Source organism: Vanessa atalanta, chromosome 20, assembly GCF_905147765.1.
Source record: "Vanessa atalanta chromosome 20, ilVanAtal1.2, whole genome shotgun sequence".
NCBI classification, from domain to species: Eukaryota; Metazoa; Arthropoda; class Insecta; order Lepidoptera; family Nymphalidae; genus Vanessa; species Vanessa atalanta.
In genome coordinates this window covers 10,119,518-10,147,197 of record NC_061890.1, presented here as the reverse complement: position 1 = coordinate 10,147,197, position 27,680 = coordinate 10,119,518, and the positions used below count along the sequence as shown (strand labels likewise).

The 27,680-nt window shown below is 34.7% G+C and overlaps 1 protein-coding gene across 1 annotated transcript; it reads right to left on the bottom strand.

Annotated features, from left to right (window-relative positions):
* Window positions 1–611: 611 nt before the first annotated feature.
* Window positions 612–18,008, bottom strand: LOC125072132 (carboxypeptidase B-like). The gene is made up of 8 exons (XM_047682643.1): window positions 17,992–18,008; window positions 17,179–17,307; window positions 5,625–5,837; window positions 2,962–3,052; window positions 2,537–2,638; window positions 1,934–2,149; window positions 1,301–1,726; window positions 612–796 (listed from the first exon to the last, which is right to left on the bottom strand). Exons 1-8 carry the CDS (start codon window positions 18,006–18,008, stop codon window positions 632–634), a joined length of 1,359 nt encoding a protein of 452 aa, XP_047538599.1. The 3' UTR covers window positions 612–631.
* Between the last annotated feature and the right edge of the window lie 9,672 nt (window positions 18,009–27,680).

Genomic DNA, 27,680 nt, shown 5'->3' with positions numbered 1-27,680 from the left:
TGCCTACGTCGGGGCAGGTGGTCGGCGACGGGAGCTCATGAGGCTGAGCACGCACGTCGGGTGGTCTTGCGACAACGACCCAACTCATTAAGTGCAACGAGCTCATGCCAGCAAATGCTGCTGCTTTCAACAACTGTCATATTCTGTAATATGACAGTTGTTGAAAGCAGCAGTTTGTTTTTATTCTTAATAAATTCGGTTTTTTAGTGGGCCATATAACGACATTACTATTTATTTGACATAAATGACATGTATGTCAGACTGCAGACATCTTGACATGCCATTTCGCTTACTCTTTTCTAAATTTATCTAAGAAAGAGCAAAACAACCGATATATCAAAATATATAGATTACAGAACATGTTTAAAATAGCTATACCAGAAACGGAAAAGTTAAATAATAATTTAATTTTCACAAATTTTTTTATTTTATTTTTACAAAAACTATTTAAATCTACTATTTTTAGTAAAATATACAATACATGTATGTCAATGTCAGTTAAAACAATTTCGATAAATTTTATAAAGATTTTTGGAGGAAGATTAAACCGAGAACAAGACAAATACATAATTTTTTTATCAAGCTTTATTAAACATTGACTTTTGCTCAAGCCATTGTATTCCTTAGGCTTTTAGTTACGATTTCTTGCTCTATAATACAAGTTTGCAAGACGAGCTGATGCGACGATACCTTCCCAGGATTCTGTATTTATCTGCTCGATATACTGCGGAGGTACTTGGAAACCATACTCATAGCCAGACACCTCCAGGGTATAGGAGAACGGTACACCTACAGCCTAAAAAGAAGTGGTCAAGTGAGTATAACAGAAAAATAACAGCTTGTTAATAACCCACTGCTAAGCTACAGCCTCCTGTCCATTTTAATAATAATGCTTGGAGCTTACTCCACCGCTGCGGTTTGGTGTCCATCATGTATATACTATATGTATATATTTATTTATATTTATAGTTTTATGTGTATTATTATATTTTATATACATATAATTTATCAAAATTATTGAACCCCTTCCCAAATTAGTTTTACAACCAGTCCTCTGCCCAAAAGTGACCTGGATGAGATCGCTGTTTTAGCGATAAGGCCGCCTGTTGCGTTCATGCAACTTTTAATGTTAATCCTTAGGTATAATTTTGTAATAAGTGTTGGTGCAATAAAGCATAAATAAATCAATATATAAATAAAAATGAATATAACGGAAACTATTACAATCCATAAAATAATAGCAAATGTATAATCTTATAAAACTTCGTGAATATAAACGTGAAATAAAATCAAGTCATACCTGTGCATAATCCTGCGAGCTACCAGAGCATTCATACATTAACAAATTGCTGTTTCCAATCAAATAAAATGGGGCTTTATCGAGCTTCTTTACGTCTATAGCAGCCCCCATCGCTGCTCCGACTTGGTGTAACTGAACTACATTATGCGGCAACGATGTATTACCGTATCCGAAGACGACGTAGTTCCCAAAACTGTGAACATTGAGGTACAATTGCATACGGTCTAAGTTTTCTAGAATAACATCTCTGACGTATCTCGTTTCGGGTTCAGAGTCAGCTTCATGTCCTGGATAGATGTCAGAGCATGGATTTGATGAGACGCCAAGAGTATTAAAGTTGATATCAAAATTTCTGTTGATGTCAACGCCCCAACACTCCGTGCTGACAGATGCGTTGAACGATCGAGTACGGCGCCAAAGACGTGCCTGTATTAAATTAAATTACATTACATAATTTTATTTGCCTATTTTATCGGCATTATAAAAGCATCGCAAAACCAACATCATGTCTAAGTTGCTCTTTCTGGAAGTACAAATATAAATAATAATTTTATCGTTGGCATTTATACCATCGTATCCGTATTAATAATACTATGAGTAAAATGGTATTTGAACACCTTAAGCAATACTCACATCAGTGTGGCTGTATTCATAGCCGTCAGGGTTGACCATCGGCATCACGATCCAGTCGATGTTCTCTCGGATGTCCCTATCCTGATCCCTCAGGTTCTCTACTAGTCGGTGTATAGTGTACATAGCGAATGGAACAATCACCCATTCTCTTGCGTGCATCGTAAAATCTATGAAGTATACCGGCTTGCTAGGGTCGGTGAACTTTGAAGTTGATATCTTTAAAAAAATTATTGACACACTTTATTTAAATAATATTAGAATTTCGTCTAAAACTTTGACAGTATGATAACCGAATCCATTGAATTCAGTCAAACTAACTAAGAATATTCAAAGTCAAATAATAAATCGTAATTCAATATTATAGAAGCGTTATACGTGGTTTAGTAACTGCCAAAAATCTCCCACCGATTAAGAAAAAACCAAAGTGTGTCGTTTTTATTTTCATCAATTGAATTTTTAATTAAATCGACCAGATGGTATCGTTCAATTCCAAAGGTTTCATCATCTAAGAAGTAATTGGTTTTATAATATTCCTTACGGAAAAACTTTCCCTTACACTTTCTTGGAATTTCACATTTAAAGATTTCTGAACGTGCTTGTTACCTTCAAGTATTTGACAGCTCGACCTTCGAAGCTAGGTCCAGCGTTCACCAAAGTCACTAAATCTGGATATTCTCTCGCTATTCTTTCCATATAAGCATCAACCTATAATAAACAATTAAAAACAATTTGTAATTTAAATTATTTGATAAGATGATTACGTTAATAATAAATGAAGCTCTTTTATAATTAATTCCCTGCTCGTGAAAGACAGATCAAAAATTTAATTATTTGAAAAACAAATTTATTGTCTACAAAATATGTTGGCGAAGAATTCGAACGGGTATAAACCTCTGCTTAATACATATTTTAATAATAACTAATATCCAACGAAGACAAATGTACTTTTAAATATGATTATAATTTCTGGAACAAAAGGCAAAAACCTTTTTCTGTCTTTCTATTAAAAAAAAAAAAACATATATTACCTCAGCATATCTCGGGTAGTCTTCAAACGGCATCCTATTAGTCCTACTCAGCCTCCAACTAGATACTTGTGTGTCGTATTCTTTGAGAGATCTAGAAAACAATGTATCACTGTAAGCTTTGTCCACTTTAAGCCTCTTAGCTGTATGACTGTTATCAACATTATTAATATGACTTTATTTGGTACAAATATAAGAGGATAAGTAGATATTACAGAATTTAAGATCTCTCGAGAGTTGATCTTCTACGAAATATATTTTTACATCGTCTCGTTGACATCGGACATCTTAAGTTAAATTCTAGCTAAACATTGTTTCAAATCTCTCAAGTCCGCTAAATCGGTAAAGATGTTATAGTTCACTTATAGTGCTTATTGCAAAATATATATTATATCAGGTCAATCGGACCTATAGTTGAACTCTACTTAGGTCCGACTGACTTGAAATTAAGCATAGATAATCTTTTCGCCTTACCTATTATTGAAACTTTAAAGAAGGGAATTTAGAGGGGTAGCTTCTTTATGAACATTATCCGAACGAAGTTGAGATGCTTAGCTAGTGTCATTTATTAGAAATACCTACACGTGTCCAGTGAATCGCAGCAGTGGAGAGAAATCATTTAAAACAATCTAATCGTTGGACACCCAAATAATTGTTTTATTTTATTTATTTATACACTACTCAATATTTATAGTGTGTTTATCACATAGTCCCACAAAAGCAGGGGTTTGACTGCGATATCAATAAATGAGTCTCGTATCGTAGTGCTTAAATTATGAATTACATGCTAAGCATGTTTACATAATACCTTAGATTATTTATAAGTACGCAGAACAAAATAACTAAAATAAAATGGGTAACTTTACTATCTAAGTGTGTGTGTGTGTACTCAGTTGCCAAGAGATAGCCACTTGGTTTTTATTCGAAGCGTTCTCACATTGACAGTCTGTTTAGACATGAAAATATTCTAAGTATAATACTATACTCAATTAAATAAAACAAACTGTAGATTTAACGACTTAATAAAGTTTTATCAAATGTTTTCTTTATAAATATCCATGAAAGAAAGAGAAAGAGTATAACTTAGACATCCTTTCAAATTTAATATGAAGTAGACATTCGAAATTCTTCCACGACTAAATGAGTAATATTCTGGTACGAAACGGCTATAAAATGTCGGTCCGCCGGTCCTATATGAGGTGTGAAAGAAGAGCTATAAAGCTCCGGCTACACTCGTTTATGGCTGTTCAGCCGCTGAAGATAACATAAACGGTAGGGCTTAGTTGCGATAAGCGAAAATCTCTTGAAAAATGCTGACTAGTGTAAAGAGATCACACTGATAAAAGGCCTCGTATGAAACAATATTTTTAACATACATTGTTTATATTTACAAATACATTTTTTTTGTTTAAAATAGTCCTTATTTTGTTTAATTGTGGATTCTTGTTTTATTCTACGTTACCAAATAAAATTAATTCTTAGTCCTAAGATTACATCATTATATTAACCTTATTTAGTACGATTGACTATTCGATTTCAAATAAATTAATTAAAAAATTGAGAGATAAACTAGTAAGTGATTACCAGCCATAATTTACAGTATTAATGTTCCAGTAACCTTGGGAGGTAAGATTTTACATGCCCGTCTTTAAATTGTCGCACCCTTTAAACCTTAACTCAACGGCACAAGTGTTGCTCCTTGGCGGTAGAATATATTATGATGAGTAGGTGGACGTAGTTGATATTTCTAACAGACCTAATGATTATGGGCGGTGACCACTTACCATCACAGGTAAGCGCTGGACAGGTGGCACATTTGTCCATCTGCCAAACATTTAAAATAAAATATACACGTATATATTTTCAAGGTTTATCGAAATTTCCCCGGAATAAGATTAATAGCATTTCATATTTATTATTGTTAGATTTTAATATTTTTTATGGCTTGAATAATAATTTAACACGAATAAAACATATTGGTTAGTCTAGAGTCGATACTAAAATCGATGATTGATATGCCTTTTATCGAGGATACATCCTCTGATTATAATCGGATAATTTTTAATTATAATTGTGATGTAATTATGTTTCCTGAATTTTAAAGTTTTATATTAATCTTTATTGTAAATCTAGACTGTCTGTTTAATCATATCTCGCTTATATCAGGAACTAAAAAACAAGTTAGAAGATTACGTAGAACGTGAACTATGTAAGGTTAGTATAGAAAGACTTGTATCGGCTTTAGGATTCTTTTTTTTGATTTTTTCTAAATATTAAACCGAGATGGCCCAGTGGATAGGACGCGTGCATCTTAACCGATATTTTCGGGTTCAAACCCAGGCAAGCACCACTGAATTTTCATGTGCTTAATTTGTGTTTATAATTCATCTCGTGCTCGGTGGTGAAGGAAAACATCGTGAGGAAACCTGTGTGTGTCTATTTTCAACGAAATTCTGCCACATGTGTACTCCATTCGCATTGGAGCAGCGTGGTGGAATATGCTCCAAGACCTTCTCCTCAAAGGGAGAGGAGGCCTTAGCCCAGCAGTGGGATATTTACAGGCTGTTAATGTAATGTAAAATTCTAAATATTTAGCCAGAGTATAACCATGAAGCACAGGTACTATTATAATAAAATAAACTGATTAAATATGAGTCATTACTTACGAGGCTACATCATCAAGATGCAGATAGTGATTCATGCCATTTTGGTCTAACGTGGCCAAAAATTCTCGTTCATTTTCCGGTGAGACCATGACCAATGCATCTCGAAGTCCTGGAGCGCCATGGTTCCATAAATCTACATTTAAATCTTCTTCGAGTTTGTGAAGGACTATCTGGTCTGCTTGATCACGAAGACGAACGCCATGAACCGAATAGCTGTTGGAAAAAAAATAGAAATAAGTCATTACTGATCCGGTTGTTTATCAATTTTTTGGACTAAGTTTCTGGAAAAATGTACTAATAGTTTTTGTAAAAATTGTTTTAAATAAATAACACAAAACTAAATCCATGTGATATTTACATTGTTTTCGAAATTAGCAATACTACTAAAACTTTTCTTTTGCTATGAAGGCAGAAACACAAATAAGCCACTTTAAAGAAAGTTCCTCTACATACGAAGGCGGGTTCTCTAAGAACAAAGCGAAGCTCACCGGAGCTTTTCAATTTTTGAGTAGTGGTGAGGTGTTTTCTAACAGCTAGAAAACACCTGGAACTCAAATTTAGAATATTATAGGCTAATATGTAGATTCTATAGCACATTTTTTGTTATTAAAAGGACAAATGGTTTAGAGGTATGAAATATTAAAAACTCCTTTCACTGCTATTACGACTCCAATCATGGATACTCAAACGCTACTTTATGCGTGTAATCACATCGGCTCAACAACAATGCCAACTGGAGTACAACAAATTAAATCGATTAAAATCAAAATATACTCCATTCATGGTTCTTATCAGCAATTTTGAATCTAGCCACTTTACAAGATAATATTCGACATTGTATCAAGAAGAATCCGCAAGCAACTCAGTAGCTTCTCCTTTCCTGATATTGCACAGAAGTCTATCCTCCTATTGATATTATCGTTTGTATAAACCAATGATTAGAATGAAGGCACATACCCGGAATATATTTCATGATTTCCTGCTAATACAGCATTAACAAATGCCAGAACACACGACAATACAATTAGACTAGTCATTCTGACCAAAACTGCGATTGAATATCATACTTTTGGAATTTTAACAATAAAGTAGTAAAAATTGTATTAATTTTCTAATCTTTATATCTTATATTTACTATCATTATGTTTTATCAATATACCTGAACTTAATCGCACGATAACTTTACGAGATACGACATTATCGTCAAATGACGACTAGTTTATACGATTATTTTTTTGAGGTACAATATTATTGTTCAAGCCCATCTGGGTTGATACCACCCACTCATCATACCTTTCTTCCACCAGACACTATTATTTAGTATCGTTGTATTCCGGTTTGAATAGTGATTGCGCCAGTTTAACTACAGACGCAAGTGCTATGCTTAACATATTAGTTCTCAAGGTTAAAGCCGAGATGGCCCTGTGGTTAGAACACGTGCACCTTAACCGATGATTTCGGGCTCAAAACCAGGCAGGCACCACTGAATTTTCATGTGCTTAATTTGTGTTTATAACTCATGTCGTGCTCGGCGGTGAAGGATAACATCGTGAGGAAACCTGCATGTGTCTAATTTCAACGAAATTCTGCCACATGTGTATTGCACCAACCCGCATTGGAGCAGCGTGGTGGAGTGTGCTCCAAGCCTTCTCCTCAAAAGGAGAGGAGGCCTTTAGGCTGCTTATGTATGTAATGTAATGTAATGTCTCAAGGTTCACTTGGTTAATATTTCCTACAGTGTCTAGTGGTGGGAAATACCGTCAAGTAGCCCATTTGACAGAACACCTACCTAATAATAATATTCTATTATAACAACTACCAAATATAGAATCAAAATGTTTAACAGTTCATACCTATTTCTTAGTATCTTGTTAAACGAGGTAAACGTAATCTATAATATTTTGGCAATATAATAAGTATATTTGAAGTGGGATTTGTGCGATAAGATAAGGTCTTCAATGTCAAATTAATTCATTAGAATGCAACGGTTTATATGTGAAACTCAATTTAAACAAGAGTTTATGTAGTATTTACTTTGTTCCTTGTACAGATAATAATATGTAAAAATTGTGATTACTTGTCATTAGTTGGTCCAATTAACAGTTTGCATTTTTGAGGTACACAATTAAGAATATAAAATGACAACAAAAAAAAAAAAAAAATTTTTCTTCATATTTCAGGATAAAGCGAAAAGTATTCCCACAAAAATTAAAAAAACAATCTTCCAAACAGTTCATAAACGATAAAATTAAAAAAGGAGGTATAAAAAAAACAAAAGCAAATAACACAGGATTGATAATCTCCTTTTAAGCGGTTTTTATTAAAAGGCGTTATTTTATCTTGCCCTGTTTGTTCTTTGGTTCAAATTTTGTGATTGAAACTTGACCGATTGATTTTATATTTGGATTAGTTCTGATGACAATACAATTTAATATATTTGGAATCATTATAAACGTTGTTTTCCTTCATCGCCGAGCACGACATGAATTATAAACACAAATTAAGCACAAGATAATTCAGTGGTGCTGAATTATCTTGAATTATAATTATTATTCTTGGGTTTGAACCAGAAGTCATCGGTTAAGATGCACGCGTTCTAACCACTGGGCCATCTCGGTTCTACTGAATACAGTACGCCATGAAAAATTACGTATTTAAGATGGCTGCCGATAGAAGATTTCATGTTCGTTTCAATCACTTTAATATGGGCAATGAATATTGTTAAACAAAATATCCCAGCTAGATTCAGGATGGACGTATGAAATAAAGAAAAGGACTTATGAAATGCTTCAAATCTTATTGAAAATGAATACGTATGTATTGCCATATACTTATGCCACTGACGACATTATGATTTTATAATTACTTAACTAGTTTGCCATTCCAGTGAAAATTATGTTTGTACGTTATACTTAATAAAACAAAAAGAAAGGCACTTCACCAAGTTTTTTCATAATATTTAGACAGCTTCAAGAATTAAAGTAACAGGCACGGCATGCCAGGAACACCACCAGCAGACTCTAGATATACTCAGACAGGAAACTGCAGCTGTTCATACGTAAGATTCTAATCTCTAATCTAAAAAGAGTCCAATCGATATAATATAATTTTTTTTTTAATAATACCGTGTAACTTACAGCAATTTTTTTCGAACTTGTTTATATATATATTTGCTATTTTTATTCTTTTCTAATTAATTAAAACGTTTTTTAATGATTTTTAAGTATATTATTAAAAGAAATGTCACCACGGGTCGCGTAACGTATATAAAACTTCGAATTCGAAGATTAATAGAAAAACAATAAATAACTATGAAGTAAAATAAATAAGAACCGAGTTTTGTTGATGCAATAAAAACATTTTTATTATAATATATAGCAATGATGTATACAATATACGTGCCACACACACACACACACACACACACACACATACAAGGGTGTAGAGGAAGGTGACGAACGCGACATAAAAGAGCGTCATGCCGTTTGCCGTCACCGTCGCCACCAATAGTTACTTCACATCAAAATTATAACTATACAAGATCTTATTACATATTTATTGCATGTATTTTTGTAACTAGGTAAATAGGTGGGTAGTCCATATTGGTAAAACTCAATTTACCGACCCATTCCCGTCCAGACATAAATTACACTTGGCGCCTATCGTAAGTAATACTCTGTAATACCGTAACGCTATTACTTCTATTTATTCTTTACAGAATTAGGCTAAGTACTCACAATATTTTAAAAAAGAAAAACGGTATAATATTGAACATAAATTGAATATAGGGCCTATACATATGCGTCAATAACCTTCGCAAACAAAGTCAAAGTCAAAGTCAAAAACACCCATTCAGAATTTAACACCTCGGACCTGAGAAGAACCGGCGAAAGAAACTCAACGGGATATATTTTTTTTAATGATTAATAATTAATTTAATTATTAATTAAACAAGATGTTATGTTCCTCGTTCCATTAATGTTCAATGGCTCTCTCATCCTTCAAACCACAAAAAATAGTATTAATTGTTACTGTTTGACAATACTATATATAATGAGTGGGTGATACCTACACAGGAGGGCTTGCCGGAAACCCTACCACCAAATAATTATTTATTAACTTACTGTTATTTCGCATCGGAAAGTAATAAATCTGAGAAGAACCGACATAAGAAATTTAGGGCAATATTAATTTACATACCATGTATAATCTATAAAAACATCATATAACATATACAAGGTACAACGGCAAAAATAGTTACATAATGGTAAATTTGGTGAAAACAAGATATGTCACGTTTATGAAAAACAATCATAAAAAAAAAACTCTTTACTACAGATTCACCATAAAACGTCACAAAAGTGTCTCGACGTTCGATATAGAAATCAATGCCAGCGAAAACCAATTAAAAAAAAAAGGGAACATTACCCTGTATTGCTTTATTGCGATTCTGTATTTAAAAAACTAAAATGACTTGTGTTCAACGCAAATTTAATTTTGAAAATATTGTTATATTTCTGTTTTCTAATTCGACTAGCAAACGTGTGTCTCCAGTCTTATCAGACTAATTTGTCGTGAGCCCGCGCTCTGAGTTATGACAGCGTTACACCCAACACTATTACTTCCACGTTTTTTTAGAAACCCTTTATCAATATTAGGTTTATACAAACTATATTACGTACACCCTCCAGTTTATTAGTCTTAGTTTAAGATATTTGCCAATAGGATAATCTTAACCAAAACCAATTAATTTTCTTGTTCTTAAACCTGTAAAACTGGAACTATGTCGAATAAGAATCTGCCACAGTATATTCCTCAAACCATACTAGACAACTTGCTGAGCTTCAATTCCTCTCTTCATAAGATGAGGAGGCCGTGTTATATTAGTTAAGATATACATTAAATATACCCAAGAAGATGTAGGTCTGTTGACATCAAACAGGTAGCAGAAAAAACTTGGTTGAGTGTTACAATCACCAGAGAATAAATGGAAAAATTTGGAGGATACTCTAACTAGGTAGGAACATCCAGTTAATGAAAAACAATTAGTTAAATATTGTTTGTGTGTGTGAAATTAAGATAAAATATAAAAGGGGTATCCTGTTTTTCTTCATAAATATACCTTGTTGCCTTTCTTTATGTAGTTAAGTGATAAAAATGTTAAACAAAAAGTGCGTAAATCGAACCGAACGATTAGTTAAGTGCTGTAACTCTATCTATCAAACGTATTGTTATTGTTAGTTAAATAATTATATAACCAAAAATAGTTTAGTTCTCGAATCGTACATTATATTCCTTCTTGTTATTATAATTAGTCTTATCTTAATCATGTATTCTTTATCATTTTATAATTATTTTAAACGCTTAATTTTTACTGTGTTATTACCCTCTATTGCTTTTTTTCCAATAATGGTGAAGTATTGTTCCTCCTATGCAATATATAAAACACACATATTCTACTCACTATACAGTTCTTTGTGGCTCACTTAATAAACGGACGTGTGTATGAGTTCTCATTTTACTTGCGAGCCGTCCCCCAGATCGGGCACAATCTTTTATCTGGTAATTTTAATCAAAAACGGAGCTTGTATAAACATAGCAATGAATTTAATATTTTCCGCGCCGAAAACTATTTAAATTCCACAAGCAGTTTCTATGGAATACAAAGAGTGTTTTGGCGAGGAATTTTCAAAATAGAATGAAGAATTTTCTATCAATCTATCTTCAATAGATTTCCCGACTTCAACCATTTTTCACGTCATGCAGACCGGATTCAAATAAATTGCTTTAAAAATATTTTTCTAAGAAATAAATTCGACTAAAACTGCTTAATAATAATGATATTAGTCGATATTCATCAAAAGGTTTGCCTTTAATTAATGATCTAAGCTATTGAGCGTCAAAATATATTAACCCATCGTGGATTCTAAGCTGGAAAATTAAAAATGGTGGTGGTTGAATGGCCAGACTGTTCATCGTTGATACTACCACTGCAACAAACTACATACCTATATGTGTAGTTTAAGCTTAATTTACATGTACAAGAGAATATCTTCGTTCTCAAGGTTGGCGGCGAATTCACGATGTAAGGGATGCTTAATATTTCTTACAGCGCCGATGTGTATGGTCTCCAGAGCACTTGGTGCTTTTATTAGCCTTTCTCGTTATTTTAAGTTTACAAAAAGGTTTTAATTAAAATGACATTTGTTATTAACTGAACAGTTCACCAATTTTCATCAGATTGAACTTGCTAATTCTATTCTAATGTTAAAAAGCAAAGGTAACTGTCAGTTAAACTTTTACGGATAAACCAATGAATTGAATGTCATAAAATTTGATACGAAGCAAGCTTGAACCTCAAGGAAGGCTCAACATAGGCTTTTTTATATCTAACACTTAAAGACTCCTAAAACGGGAACGAACTTATTAAAGCAAAAGTTACTCCCAATTATCTGATTACAGCTCCAAACAATAACATCTCCTGTTTTCATAACGAGTATGCAAACATACCTTTAAAATCAAAACCTTTTCATCCATTCGAACCCGCATTTATCAACATGTTTACATAAAAGTTTACAATTCAAATATTTGTCACAATATACCGAGCTGATTCAACTTCTTCAAACTTATGTCGTGAAAGTTAAATACATTTCGATGGAACTTTTCGCGTTCGACAGAAAATATCGGAGTCCTATAAATATCGGAGCCGGTAGCAAAGTTGCGAGTGATAAGAATACATTAGTTCGTTTCGCGACGGATGATAATAATATATTTTTCAATTTTACGTTCGATAAGTCGAACAGCAAAGTTTTGTTTGGATCCATCTTATAGAAATGTCTCGTGAGTTTCGACTCTGTAATGAGCAACTCAACTTACGCTGCTCCTTGTGGTAAACTACTCTTAACAAACTGCCTTTATTGGAAATAGCTAAAATAACTTTTTTTCATTGATTTTAAATTAATATATTACAAGTAAGTAAGTAACAGTCGTATATATTAATATTATTTTAATATATTATGTCTGTATTACGAATAATTGATAATATCATCTGTTGGGGCTAAGAAAGGCCGGCAACGCACCTGTAACCCCCCTGGTGTTGCAGATGTCCATAGGCGGTGGTAATCACTTTCAATCAGGTGAGCCTCCTGCTCGTTTGCCCCCTATAACATAAAAAAGACGACTAAAGAGACGATGGATGGATTGTTTAAAAGACGATATGGTTAGAAAGAATGTTACTTGTGAGATAACGTCCGGCAGAGAAGTATGGAAGAAGAAGACATGCTGCGCCGTCCCCAAGTAAAGTTGGGATAAGGGCAGGAGGATGATGATGATTTTTTGGGGCGGAATAGTTTTATTCAAATCTGTGCTATTTATATGTGTATTTACCCTTTTAGATTATCCTTTTACCTACATATTATACTTTGTTCAAATTAATTCTGCTGTAGTTTTTTTATTTTCTTATCGAGTATATATTGTGTCATATACTCGATAAGAAAATAATAAAACTACAGCTAAATGTAGACGATAAAGCAACAAGTCAATAATTTGAATCACACACTAATGTAATCAACAAACTTATTACAGTCTACTCGAATAAAGTATATTTTTACATTGTTACGGTTTGTAATTTCGTTTAATTAGTATATAATTATGAGACGAGTAAAATTTAATCAATTAAATATTTTCTTAATTAGATCTTGTTTGTGGCTTTGTATGCGAGGGTAGTTCTAATTATATCACCAATTAAGAATACGGTGATATTATTTGACTTCTTTAAAGAGTTTTTCGAAACAAATGACTTGTTTTATTAAAAGATGACAATATATTTTTTTTAATTTAAGTTGTCAATATTCTCGAATAAGGTTTCATGGTTTCATTTTTTTTCGAATAGTTGGTGGGTCACCTTCGCCAATCCTTACACCGTCAATACATCATCCGTTAATGGACGATGTGACTGTTTATACCAATCTGAACAAAACAGTTCAAACTATTGCCATTTGACGTAATAACTGATAATAAGACGCAGTACCTGGATGTAACACCACCTGATAGAATCCAGTATCATTCCAATATTATAAAGTACGTTAAAAGAGGTTTTATATTTACAAAATAAATAAATAAACGTAATTAATTATCTTAGAATTATACCAAAACAATGTAATTAGTTTTACAATTACCGAAAAAAGATCCGCCAGACCCGACTCAATGTCCAATGAGCTCTCGCGATCACAAAACTTGGGTCATGTTAATAAAAGAGGCGGGAATACGATTTTTATTTCCTTCTTTTGCTTTATTTATTACAAAATAGAATTCGAACGCATTGTTCGATTTTTAGTAAGTAGTCTATCTATAGTTCACTTCTATTTTCATGCGAATCACGCAAAATCGCTGAAGGTTTTGTTATGAAATTAGTACCAGTATATTCAGTGTGTTTCACAGCCTGATTTTGGCTAAACATTATACAAAATATAATCCAACGTATAACGTAGCCACAGCCAAAAGTAGCCTGTCCTGTGTATGCTTTGACTTTAAAATTACAAAACGGAATTTGATGCAGTTTTTTTAATAGATAGATTGATTCAAGAGGAAGGTTTATATGCATAATAAATGCACAATATAGTAGAGAAACACTGATAATTGTAGAGGTTTCTAAAGTGATGTCGTAAATAAACACTTTTTTTGCGCCTACATTGCAAACGCTGGCTAAACCCTACGAAATAGATCAAAATAAAGTATTACAGTATTGTACAATTAAAAAGTCTTCAAAAAAGTTCCCTATGGTATATGTCTATCTTTGGGATAGCCCACGACAACCATTTCTTTATCCTTTTCTTTTTACGAAAAAAAATGGCTTATTTTCGAAGCGATTTTAAGCAGTACAGCTATAGTAGTGGATACGGTTTAGGAGTGTTAAGCGATTTGTCGAAGAAAAACAGTTATAGATGGAAATGAGGCAGTTTATTTAAAGTTAAAATCACTAACACACACTAGAAGTCAGAAGAGGTAGAAGAAACGAAAGATTAGCACAAATTTACACAGAGACAGTCGTTACAGATTTAAGATATTGGAATAGGACGCAGCGGATACAACTTGCAAGAATATTGAGATGAGCTGATGGCATGCAAGCGTACAGCTGACTGCGGATCGGCCGGTGCATCGGCGCGAGCGCCACCCCCGGAGACGTAGAGCGATACAGCAAGAGCGGGCTTCGTCCGATCTATCAATTCACTTCTAATGAACGATGATTGCGTGTCCGCTTTACATAGAAGTTAAATTATATATATTTTAACAATTTTCATTTTAATGTTTAATTACAATATATATTTTTTTGTTTCGATATTTATATAATTATGCAACACAGCATTAATCTTATCCAATTGAGTACCTTAAATACATTGTGCATTTAATATAAATCAATATGGCCCTTTACAGCATGTAATTTAAATGAATAAATTCTAAGATATTACAAATTTAAAATTCAGGAACATAGTCTGTATTGTCTAATGAAAGAAAGCTGTGAACGTTGTAAGATATTCTATAGTATATTTATTATCAACAATGCGAAGCCGGGGCGGGTCGCCAGTGGACTATAAAGTTATACTTGAAGGTCTCGTCTAAACTCCACACTTCTGTCTCATCCCAGGCATCGCTTTAATTTTCCAGCTGCTTCAGTAATGTCACTCCACAAGACAGCAGCAGCAACCAGAAGTCTCGCCCGATGGAAAATGACTTCCACCGTCCATGGAAATCTGCAACACCGGTAGCTTCCTGGTGCGTAGCCATCCGTATCCCTTCTATTTCAAGGTCAGAATGTGTTTATCTAAATTTTCTATTCGACCGCAAATTTTTCTGAGATGGTTTAGAGCCATCTTATTTGTTTGTTGTTGTTCAAATGTTTTCCAGAAATTCAGTTTTTGCTTAATAATCTGTTTTATCTAACTCTTTTCCAGCATCGCTGAATGTGCTATTGGGCTTCCTGTTTACTGTGAAGTGTTATTTTTAGCTCTCGTCTTTAAAATGACTATTTTTCTTCAAACAATTTCAATAAAATCAACAGTATCATTAAATTTATTATTAGCAAGTTTAATTATGCCCAAAAAAATATTTTCAACTAAAGATAATTACTGATGATAAAAGTATTAAATAAATATGTACTATTATACTAACTATAAATTTAGTTTTCAAATTAATCACATAGACCTCGGTGTTATATATAAATGCATTATCTACCTGTCGAAAGCCGAAATGGGTAGCAATTAATATATGTCGCAAGTAATTTTATTCCAAAAAGCTTAACCCACGACACCACGTTACTCGAAATAAGGTTATTATTATATTATTACTGAACTTACTATACCTATTCATGGTATGATGCATCTGAATTAACAATAGAACGTTAATTTAATACCCCTGTCGTTTCCCGCCCTCACTTACAAAATGCGAGCACTCCTCAACGTAATCCGCAGCGAGGCCTAATAGACTGTCACAATAATCTCGCTACACGATACGATCGAGATCTTCCAGCGAGATGTTCATTGTTCAAGGATTGTCGAGGATTGTCACACTTAACAATCCCCTTTTAAAATTACGAATCGTTACAAGTTGATTTTTGACTTGTGACGAAATCTTTGATAAGAAACTCGTCTTAATAATCAAAGGCTCTATTATTAAAAAAGTCTATACGTCGAAACGTGCGAATTATGGGACTTTATAACTAATGGGCCAGCTGATGGTAAGTAGTCGTAACTCTCATAGAAGTTGGCCCAATTACATCGGCAATGCGCCAACCTTTGGAACTAAGCTTATGCTCGTAGTTACACTAGCCACTTACCATTTAAACCGGAGTACAATAATACTAAGTATTTCCGTTTGGCAGTACCATATCTGATGATGTTTAGGCGGTACCCAGAGGGGTTTGCACAAGCCCCTTCTACAAAGCAAAACATATACATTTTATGTTTCAAAAGTTTCAAAGTGGAATCAAGGAAGCATCGTGCCATCTCTTATAAATACAAATAACAACAGTAAATAAAATTAATTCATAGAATTTCTATCCGAGTACAAAATCTATTGGAAATAAATTAACTTCGCATTAATCAGTCGCAGTAAAAGCAATTTATATGTTAATGTTTAAATCTCAGAAAACGTAGGAAATTAATCTGGACTTTCTACAACATTTTTAATTCAATTGCATCCATGACTTGAACTGCTTGTTTTAATTTATTGAATAAGAACACCAAAGAGTTTTCATATACTATTTAGTGGTAGATTGAAGAATCACCGCTAGACCACATTTTGGTGGTAGGGCTTTGTGCCAGCCCGTCTGGGTAGGTACCACCCACTCATCAGATATTCTACCGCCAAACAACAGTACTCAGTATTTTTGTGTTCCGTTTTGAAGCGTGAGTGAGCCAATGTAACTACAAGCATAAGGGACGTATCTTAGTTTCCAAGGTTGGTGGTGCATTGGTGATGTAAGTAATGGTTAATATTTCTTACAACGCCATTGTCTATGGGCGGTGGTGACCACTTACCTTAGTTCGTACTGTTATACCCTGGCTCTGCTAGGCTTATTGCTGACAGGTCTACTGTGACTAGCTTGTACAGCGGTTTGCCAATAAGTCTACTTTCGAATTGTAGTCCAGAGTTCAGTTCGTCTTTATCCTCTGACTCGAGCGGTTGCCTAAGGATTTATTTCCTCGCGTACTTAAAATTATCCATATCCGTAATTAATGTTATTAAATAAAAGTTCGTGAGTGAAAATAATTTCTCTTTTTTTTAAAAACCGATTTTTCAAACATCGCATAACAATTTTGGTGGCAGCGGTGGGATACGGAAATTTCCAGTTGCCAGGCACCGCTCAGCGAACTCGTTCCGTATCTCGAAATTAAAATAAAACAAAGACAAAGTGTTCTAAACCATATCCTGTGTTAGTGCATAAACATAAGTGTAATAAATAATACTTATGGTGTTATCCTTAACGTTTCGTTACGAAATCCTGCTAGATCCTGTGAGAGGTCTACTTATTCAGTGAGAAATAAACCATTGCAATAACTGAGCTGTTACTGTCGGCATCAATCTACTATATCCTGTAAAGAAAACTATTGTGGGGTGAACCAAAATTTCTAATCTTCGGCTACGTGAAAGGTGTTCTAAACTCCAAATCTGAAACATACATACATACATTCGGCGTACATATATCCTGCATCTGTAATACGACCGAGAACCATATTCGTCACTCGAAATTATCCGAGAATCGGTAACTGGAGAAAGGCGTCTGGATCAAGTCACAAGAACGTGCCTTATCTCAGCGGAATGCTCCCGGTCACCGGCGCTTTCTTATCGGCCGCCTTCGCGCTACTCTTACTGTGAGTCTTTGGTCATTGTCTAGACTAAATTTAAGCTATTTTTTATTTATCGCTAAAACAATTTGATGTTTGGTATTCATACCTGGAACTTTTAATTTCGTTTCGTAAATACAATTATGCCAAAAGTTCCCAAAACTGAGGAAAGTAAATTAACTGTTGAAATTCCTGAACCACATCAGGGTGAAAGTGATACTGAAGTGAAGTCACCTGCTCTTTCTCCTCGAGTTACCAGGAGAACTGCAGCAGCTCACGCAATGGCTGAGCTCGAATTAAATATTTTGTTCAAATTCATTAAACCATACGATGGTAGTAGGGAAACTATTAACTCATTTCTTGTAAACTGCGATAATGCTTTCGCTCTTGCATCCGACACTCAAAAGCCTATTTTGTTTAAATTTATTCTCAGCCAGTTAAATGGTAAAGCAGAAGTTGCCTGCTCTATAAAAGAATTTGCATCCTGGGATCAGCTGAAAGAGTTCCTAAAAACGCAATTTAGTGAGCGTAAACACTATTCGCACCTTCTTACCGATCTCCAAGAAAATAAACAAAACCCACAAGATAGTGTGAGTCAATACGCGTTACGCACAGAGACATGTCTCTCTCAATTATTAACGGAAATATCTTTATCCAACACTAAATCCAAAGAACTAGCTGGTCGTACTGCAGCCATGGAAGACCTCGCTCTCCATCACTTTGTCATGGGACTTCATCCCCGAATCTCGAACATTGTAAGATGTAAAACTCCTAAATCACTAAATGAGGCGATCAATTTCGCTATTTCCGAAGAACGCATACAGCAGACGCTGTACAGACGCCCACAGGTGGACCAAAGACCCAATAATAATAACAATAAATTCAAAGCCGGTCCTTCTAAACAAAATTTTAATATGTATTCTTCTCCTCAGAGACCAAGCCCTTCGCCACAAGGTCCTAGCAATGTATTTTGCCGTTACTGCAAAACCGCTGGACACGATATCTCTGTGTGTAAGAAACGCGAATATAATAACAATCGTTTCAGGGTTCAACAAAACCAAGTGATTAATCCAAACCCTTTCAGGCCTTCCCCTCGTGTAAACTTCCTCGAACAATCTGAGGAAAATATCGGCTATGACGAAGTAGACTCGCCCGCCGATAATTTAAACGAATAGAAGTCTCGTCACGGTGTCGCCCGAGACAAAGTCCAAAAGTCGACACACCAATAAAATCTTCAAACTCCAGGGACCACTTGGGTAACCAGCCCCGAATAAGCGCCCTATCCTCAAATTCCAGGGACCACATGGGTAACCAGCCCCGAATAAGCGCCCTATCCTCTAATTCCAGGGACCACATGGGTAACCAGCCCCGAATAAGCGCCCTATCCTCAAATTTCAGGGACCACATGGGTAACCAGCCCCGAATAAGCGCCCTATCCTCAAATCCTAAGGACCACTCGGGTATCCAGCCCCAAAAAAGCGTCCAGTTCTCTAATCCTAAGGACCACTCGGGTAATAAGCCCCAAACAAGAGTCCTAATTCAGAAACCAAATAAGGCCAATCAACAGGGTAACCAGCCCCAAACTGACGGTCAGAAAAAATTCAAATCAACCCTACATGATGTTAACAATCCAAGTATTCCTCCCTCGTCTAACGATAATATCCATAAAAAAATCTATGAAGTGAACATAGATACTACCAAAAGATTACTACCTCACGTGTTACTTGATACACAAGCATCAGACATACCCCTTTCATTGTTGGTCGACTCAGGTTCTGCTATATGTTTATTAAAGAAATCCAGCATCCAAAATACCCAGAAATTAGTCAAAGAATCGATTAAACTTAAAGGCATAGACCCCAATGATGAATCGACCCAGACTGAAGGTCATTTCCAACTCAAACTAAAATTGAAAGATAGTAAATCCATACCATTCAAATTCCATGTAGTCCAAAACATCAATCTGCCTTATGACGGCATCATAGGCACCGACTTCCTAACCGCCTTTGGATGCAAAATAGATTATACACATGATATCTTGAGAATAGGAAAGTTAGATCTTAAACTACATTTTTCTGAACCTTTCTTCGTCATTCCACCTCGTACAGAAGCTGTTATCGAATGCTCGATTCAAAAAACTGATCTTAAAGAAGGTATCATTATGGATCAACATATTTCTGATAATTTACTCATATCTAATTGCATGGTAAAAATAAAAGAAAATAACCGCGTTAATTTAACTGTCGCCAATATATCAGAAACCTTTGTAAATGTCAAAACAAATTTAAATCTCAATATCGAACCTTTGCATTCTACTGCGTATCCAATCAATACGACCCAAGAAGTGGTCAACCGAACTGACGAGGTAATTAATTCACTCAGAAAGGATCACCTAAATCAGGAAGAGAAAGATACCCTTATAGAACTCTGTTCCCAATATTCCGATATTTTCTATTTGCCGAACGATCAGCTAACCTATACTTCAGCCCTTAATCATCAAATTAAGACGAGTAGTGATATCCCTGTCCACACCAAATCGTATAGGTTTCCAGAATGCCACAAGAAAGAGGTTGAAACTCAAATTAATAAGATGCTTGAACAAGACATCATAGAGCCTTCATCATCACCTTGGAGTTCGCCAATTTGGATAGTGCCCAAAAAGTTAAACCTTCAGGGCCAACGTAAATGGCGAATCGTAATTGACTATAGAAAATTGAATGACATAACTATTGGAGAAACTTACCCTATTCCACAAATAACCGAAATTCTTGACCAGTTAGGACATAGTAAATATTTCTCAACATTGGATCTCACTTCCGGCTTCCATCAAATTCTCATTGCTCCCGAAGATGCTCCTAAAACAGCTTTCTCTGTACCCCAAGGCCACTTCCAATTCAATAGAATGCCTTTTGGGCTTAAAAACGCCCCATCTACTTTTCAAAAACTTATGAACAACTGTCTTTCTGGCCTTCAAGGTTCACGATGTTTCGTCTATTTAGACGACATCGTCATCTACTCTCATGACCTAAGTTCTCACATCGAAAATCTGAGAGCTGTCTTCGATAGAATCCGTGATTTTAATCTAAAACTTCAACCGGAAAAATGTGAGTTCCTAAGGAAGGAAGTTGCCTATCTAGGGCATATTATCAGTGAAGATGGTGTCCAACCAAATCCAGACAAAACCAAAGCCGTAACCGAATTTCCAGTTCCCCAATCTCCAAAAGATATCAAATCCTTTTTGGGTTTGACATCGTATTACAGAAGGTTTATACCAGATTTCGCCAAGCTGGCTAAACCTCTAACATCTCTTTTAAAGAAAGATACCCCATTTAAATGGCACAATGAACAACAACTTGCTTTCGATACCCTGAAAAATAAACTCGTCTCTGCACCAATTCTGGCATACCCAGATTTCACACAACCCTTTCTATTGACATGTGACGCTTCCAACTTCGCAATATCTGCAATATTGTCACAGGGACCAATTGGAAAAGATCGTCCGATTGCATACGCGTCACGCACCCTAAATAAAGCTGAGTGCAATTATAGTGTCACTGAAAAGGAATGTCTAGCCGTCATTTTCGGAACGAAAGTATTCCGACCATATCTATATGGTCATAATTTCACAGTCCTGACGGACCACAAACCACTAGAATGGTTATTTAATTGTAAAGATCCGGGATCACGGTTAATCCGTTGGCGTCTGAAATTAGAGGAGTTCGAATATAAAATTCAATCCAAGAAAGGGAAAATTAACACAAATGCTGACGTTTTATCTCGATTCCCTGTCAATCCAGTCCAGCCTGTAAATGTCCCTAAAACTAATCCTAATATAGAGGAAGAACCCTCTCATGAATTAGACAAGGATCTAATGGACCTACTAATATCACCACCATCATTTAATTCAGATGAATTAAACCAACCTTTATCTGACCCTCTTGACCTTGGTAGAAATACCTTATCGTTACCTGAAGTACCTATAAACTCACCTTTTCCGAATCTTCTTGATCCCAGTGAGGACATCGTACCACCTCCTGAAATAAACTTACCTCCTAATATTCCTGATATCCTTAGGAAGGAAATTGAAAATGAAATGACGATTCCGCCTGAACTCTCGCCCGCTCCCGAACAATCGCCAACCACTGATGCTCAAATCATTATTCCAACGTCACCTGCAAATGCCCCTCTAGACTTACCTGATGATAATTATTCTACTTTCCTAAGAGTAATGAATAATAAAGATAAAACTTTCACCACAGACATTCAAGAACATAACGAAGACATAACAAAGTCAAAACAAAAAATCGTTATTATACCCACTTCTATTGACCTCGACGAATCGAATCCCTTTGTACAAAATATTCTTGACATCATACCCGATAGCTCCGATATTCTAAGTAAAGAAAGAACTCTTAATTCATTCTTGTCTTTTACACACGAAGACAAAACGTATTACTTCCTCTTCTTTAAAGTCCATCATTTCGACAAATCCACTTACGAAGACATTTATGAAAGTCTTAAGTCACTCAGAAACGAATTGGTTTACAATCTCGATAACGATGTTGTTTCAGATATAGCAATAACCGAATTTAAAAACCCATTTGAAGTTCATCAATTTATTAAAATTTATAACATGTTTCTGTATTTATTCGATAATATGAACATCAATATCCATATATATAAAAATAAAATAATATACCCGTCACTCTCTGAAGTTCCGAAAATTCTTAGGGAAAACCACGATATCCCTATCGCTGGACATCTTGGTAGCAGTCGCATGTACAACCGAATACGGGAAACCTTCTATTGGAAAAACATGCGTAGCGATATTGAAACTTTTGTTAAAAAGTGTCCGCAATGCCAGACTAATAAGGCTCTCAGGCAAATAAATCGTGCCCCGATGCAAATCACTAGCACGTCAACAGAACCTTGTCAACGAATATCTCTTGATATCGTTGGACCACTGCCTGAAGCAGGACCAGCCAAATTAAAATACATTCTAACAATACAGGACGACCTTACGAAATTCTCTTCTGCATATCCAATCCGTAGTAGCACAGCGAAGGAAACGAGTGAATGTTTACTTCACTACATATCTATCTTCGGTATCCCTAAGACAATCCTCACAGATCAAGGAACAAATTTTACATCCGACCTTTTCAAAAAGACTTGCGAATTTCTCAAAATAAAGAACCTTTGGTCCTCCCCGTATCATCCACAAACCCAAGGAGCTCTAGAGCGAAGCCATTCGACTCTTAAGGAGTATCTCAGATCTTTCACTGACGCAGAGCAGTCAAATTGGCCTCGTTATGTTTATACAGCTATGCTCACTTATAACACAACCGTTCATACAACAACCCACTTCACTCCCTACGAACTGATGTTCGGGAGTAAGCCAATCATTCCAAATTCCATCTATGAAGAATCATCAGGAGCAACATACCCTGATTATGTCCGCATGCTTCAGAACCGATTAAAATATTCACGAGAGAAAGCCTTAGATTTTATAAGGAAATCAAAAGACTCCTCAAAGACTTATTATGACACTCGCACACGCCCAATTAAATACAAGGCAGGCGATTACGTATATCTCAAAAATCATTTAAGAATGCGTAAAGCACTCTCACCCCTTTGGAAAGGGCCCTACAAAATAATTAGAATTAATGGTAACAGTACACTTACTTTACTTATTAACCGACGTCACGTCACGCATCACTTCGACCAAGTGAAACCTGACGAAATCGGAACAAACTCGTATAATAATAACTTGTAATGGGTAAAATTAAAATATAATAAAGTTTTAAAATTTAAATAAAGTAAAAGAGAGTATATTTATATATTATATACCTATACCTATATAAACCTACGTATATTAGCTTACTGTTAATTAAGATTATTATTTGCAGTTCGGTTCGAGGTCAATCTTTTCAAGATTTCATCCAGCCGATTACTTCAAGTTCGGGTCTTTACTTTGACTACTTAGGAAAACTCAAAATTAATAATGTCCAATTAAAAATTGTAATACCTGTAGATATTTCACATTTTGGCCCTCACATACAAAATATCGAAACAGCTTTAGGAACTACAAGGCGTTTGTGTTTTCAAACTTATATTATTCAAGCTGATGCAGAATGTAAAAGTCTGTTACAACCATTATCAACGCGCTTTCAAGACATGAGTAGAGAGTTTGCATCCATTTCGCACCTAATAGATAATAGAATCAAACGTAATGCATGGATTGGAGGTATAGGAACAATCCTAAAACAGATTTTTGGTAATCTAGATGAAAACGATGGTTTGAAATACGATGAGGCGATAATATCCTTGCAAAATAATGAAAAGCAGTTGACTTCACTGATGAAAGAAAATATCTTAGTTACTACTTCAATATTGACTTATTATAATGATACCTTGCATAAAATTAAAAATAATGAAGCCAATCTTGGTGAAGCTATCGACAAGTTCTCTCTTAGTGTCAAGAATATTTCTGAAATAACTAACGGATTACAAATACTTGCTAATATAAACGAACTACTTGACATCCTAGAAACATCAATACTTACTTTATCATTCCAATTAGAAGATATAACTAACGCAATTTTATTTAGTAGTCAAAATATTCTGCATCCTGCAATAATCACACCAAGTCAATTATATAAAGAGCTCGCCGATAACTACAGACGTTTACCAAACGACCTCGAATTGCCTGTTGCTTTAGATATAAGTTCTATCCATCTTATTTTAAATATATCTAAGTTAGTTTGTTACTATGTTAATAATAAGATTGTTTTTGTTCTACAAGTGCCACTGGTCCAAACCAGGGAATACGTATTATTCCATAGTATTGCAATGCCTACACCTTATAGACCGGAAGAACCTAGTTCATTTAGCTTAATCATACCCAATAATAAATATATAGCAATGACCAAAGACAAATCCTTTTACTGTATATTCGACACTCTAGAAATTTGCAAATCAGTAAGCCCAGGAAACTTCATATGCGACATCGAAAATGTGTATTCCACTGACGCGAAACCTACCTGTGAAAGTGAATTATTAGCAAAAGTGATAAGTGAAAAACCATTACAGTGCGAAACAAAAATCATAGTGGGAAAACTGGACATTTGGAAATCGTTGACGAACAATAAGTGGCTCTTCATACAATCGGAACCTAACAAAATTTCTATTGACTGTCTGAATTCTAAATTGTATGAAACAAATATTTTAGGTACAGGCATTATTAGCATCCCTAAGAATTGTATCGGATATTGTAAAAGTACTACACTAATACCAAAATATATTGTTTTAAATATTACCTCACCTGTAAATCATATTCCTGACTTTAGCTTAATCAACGACACTTGCTGTAACTTAGATAAGTTAAATAATATAGCAAGTAGTGTGTGTCCTATCCATTTACAAAATATAGATTTAGACGATTTTAATTCTGAAAATAAAAATAAAATTAAAACTCTTTTAAATGATTTAAATTCTATGGAAAAGACATTAAGCCCTCATATAATTAGGTATGGGACACATTACTCCGTTTCTATAATCGTAGTATTAGTTTTTATCCTTCTATTTTTAGGTTATTTAACATATAAGAAAATAAATAAATCTGGCAGCAACCTACCTTTTCAAATTAAATTCAACCCCAAAAGATCATCACCTTCACCTGCTCCCAAAACAATAAACATAGCAGACGGACAAGACTCTGAAATAGAAATGACTTGCCCTATCGCTCCACTTAGGACTAAAATTTAGCAGAGACTTTGCATCAACCCCAAAGTCTCCTCTTAAAGGGGGAGGTGTTATACCCTGGCTCTGCTAGGCTTATTGCTGACAGGTCTACTCTGACTAGCTTGTACAGCGGTTTGCCAATAAGTCTACTTTCGAATTGTAGTCCAGAGTTCAGTTCGTCTTTATCCTCTGACTCGAGCGGTTGCCTAAGGATTTATTTCCTCGCGTACTTAAAATTATCCATATCCGTAATTAATGTTATTAAATAAAAGTTCGTGAGTGAAAATAATTTCTCTTTTTTTTAAAAACCGATTTTTCAAACATCGCATAACAGTACGCCTACCGATATCATAAAAAAAATTGACGCCAATTAAGGCGAGGACATCCTCCACTTAATTCACACCAAGAAGCAATATTTAGTTATTGTTGTGTTGGACATAATAACTTAGTTCCGAAAGTTAGTGGCACATTGACCGTTCTCCCTACGGGAGAAAAGGCGTTACAGCTGTGGTATAGTTACATACTGATACTGCCTAAGTACTACGATACATTGCGAGGAACGAAACTTGTATTTCAACAGTGGCTCTTGAACACTTTATCTCATCAATCAAAGTTGATGCAATTCTTTATTAGAATACAATGCTCTCAAATCTCTAAGCAACTAATTCGCTTTTATTTAAATCCGTTATGATTTAATTCCACAGAAATAAGTATATTTTTTCATAATGAAAATTTAAATAGAGAACAAAGTATGAACATTTGAAGTGGCCACGTCGTTCTTGACTTACATAAATATTACAACTTTTAAATTGATCCCGAATTTGAACCTTATACCTTGTGATCTGTGGCGTTTGAAGTACTAGACTAACAGCATTTATTTATAATATATATAAATACAGAAAGTAACAAGTGATCCCCGAATTATCATGTTATAACATTAGGCTTTTTGTTCGCTTACTATTATGAAGTTGTTCGGGCAAAATTCAACCTTATTGCTGTTAACATAAAATACTTACCAAATGCATTGCTAACATTACTCTTCAAACAATATGGTATGCTTAGAGAATGACGTCTGCATGTTTCAAAACGTACCCAAAGACAAAGATAAATGATGTAATTGGCCGCCTAGTTAAATATTAAGGCTACCTTACCTTTTTTACCCTATTACGACACCATCAACTAGGGTGATGTATTAGTCCTTTTTCATGTGAACCATTGTTCCATCCCATCTAGGAAAGCGTCGCCGAACGTGGTTATTTGTTATGATATTTGTGCCTGAAAAACACACAGGCTGAATCTCTTTCGGACACAGCAATACAAAGACTCAATGTTTTTGAGTTGGAGTGTACCTGCATACCTGTACTTAAAGATGTATGACATAAATTTTTACAAAATGAAAATCAAAGTATTCTTTATTCAAGTAGGATAAAAGCATTTTTGCAACGTCATGTTACAAAAATTAAATGTAAATCTACCACCGATTTGGAAAGTAGATTCTACCGAATAGAACCGGCAAGAAACTTAATAGTTACTCTTTTCCACCATTTTAATAAAAGAGCTGTAGAGACTGTAGAGAGTCAATAAAGTACAATTAAATTTTTATATATCCTGCCTAGAAATTAATAAATACTTAGTCCACGGTTTTTTATCTTCAATATAATCTTGTATTGAGTAAAATGCCTTATTTTTCAATATTTTTTTAACAAGAAATTTTATTTTTTTAATAGGTAAAGCTGTTACAGAATTTAACTTTAAAGAAACGGACTTTATAAAGATTTTTTTTATGGTGACCATACGAGTTAAAGTATTATAGAACTACAACAAACTGAGATGGCCCAGAGGTTAGAACGCGTGCATCTTAACCGATGATTTCGGGTTCAAACCCAGGCATGCACCACTAAATTTCCATGTGCTTAATTTGTATTTATAATTCATCTCGTGCTCGGCGTTGAAGGAAAACATCGTGAGGAAACCT

Coding starts and splice junctions, on each gene's coding strand:
- LOC125072132 (XM_047682643.1), bottom strand. Junction 2,639..2,961: donor ACTACCCGAGATATGCTGAG/GTAATATATGTT, acceptor TGTTTATTATAG/GTTGATGCTTATATGGAAAG. Junction 1,727..1,933: donor ATGAATACAGCCACACTGAT/GTGAGTATTGCT, acceptor AATTTAATACAG/GCACGTCTTTGGCGCCGTAC.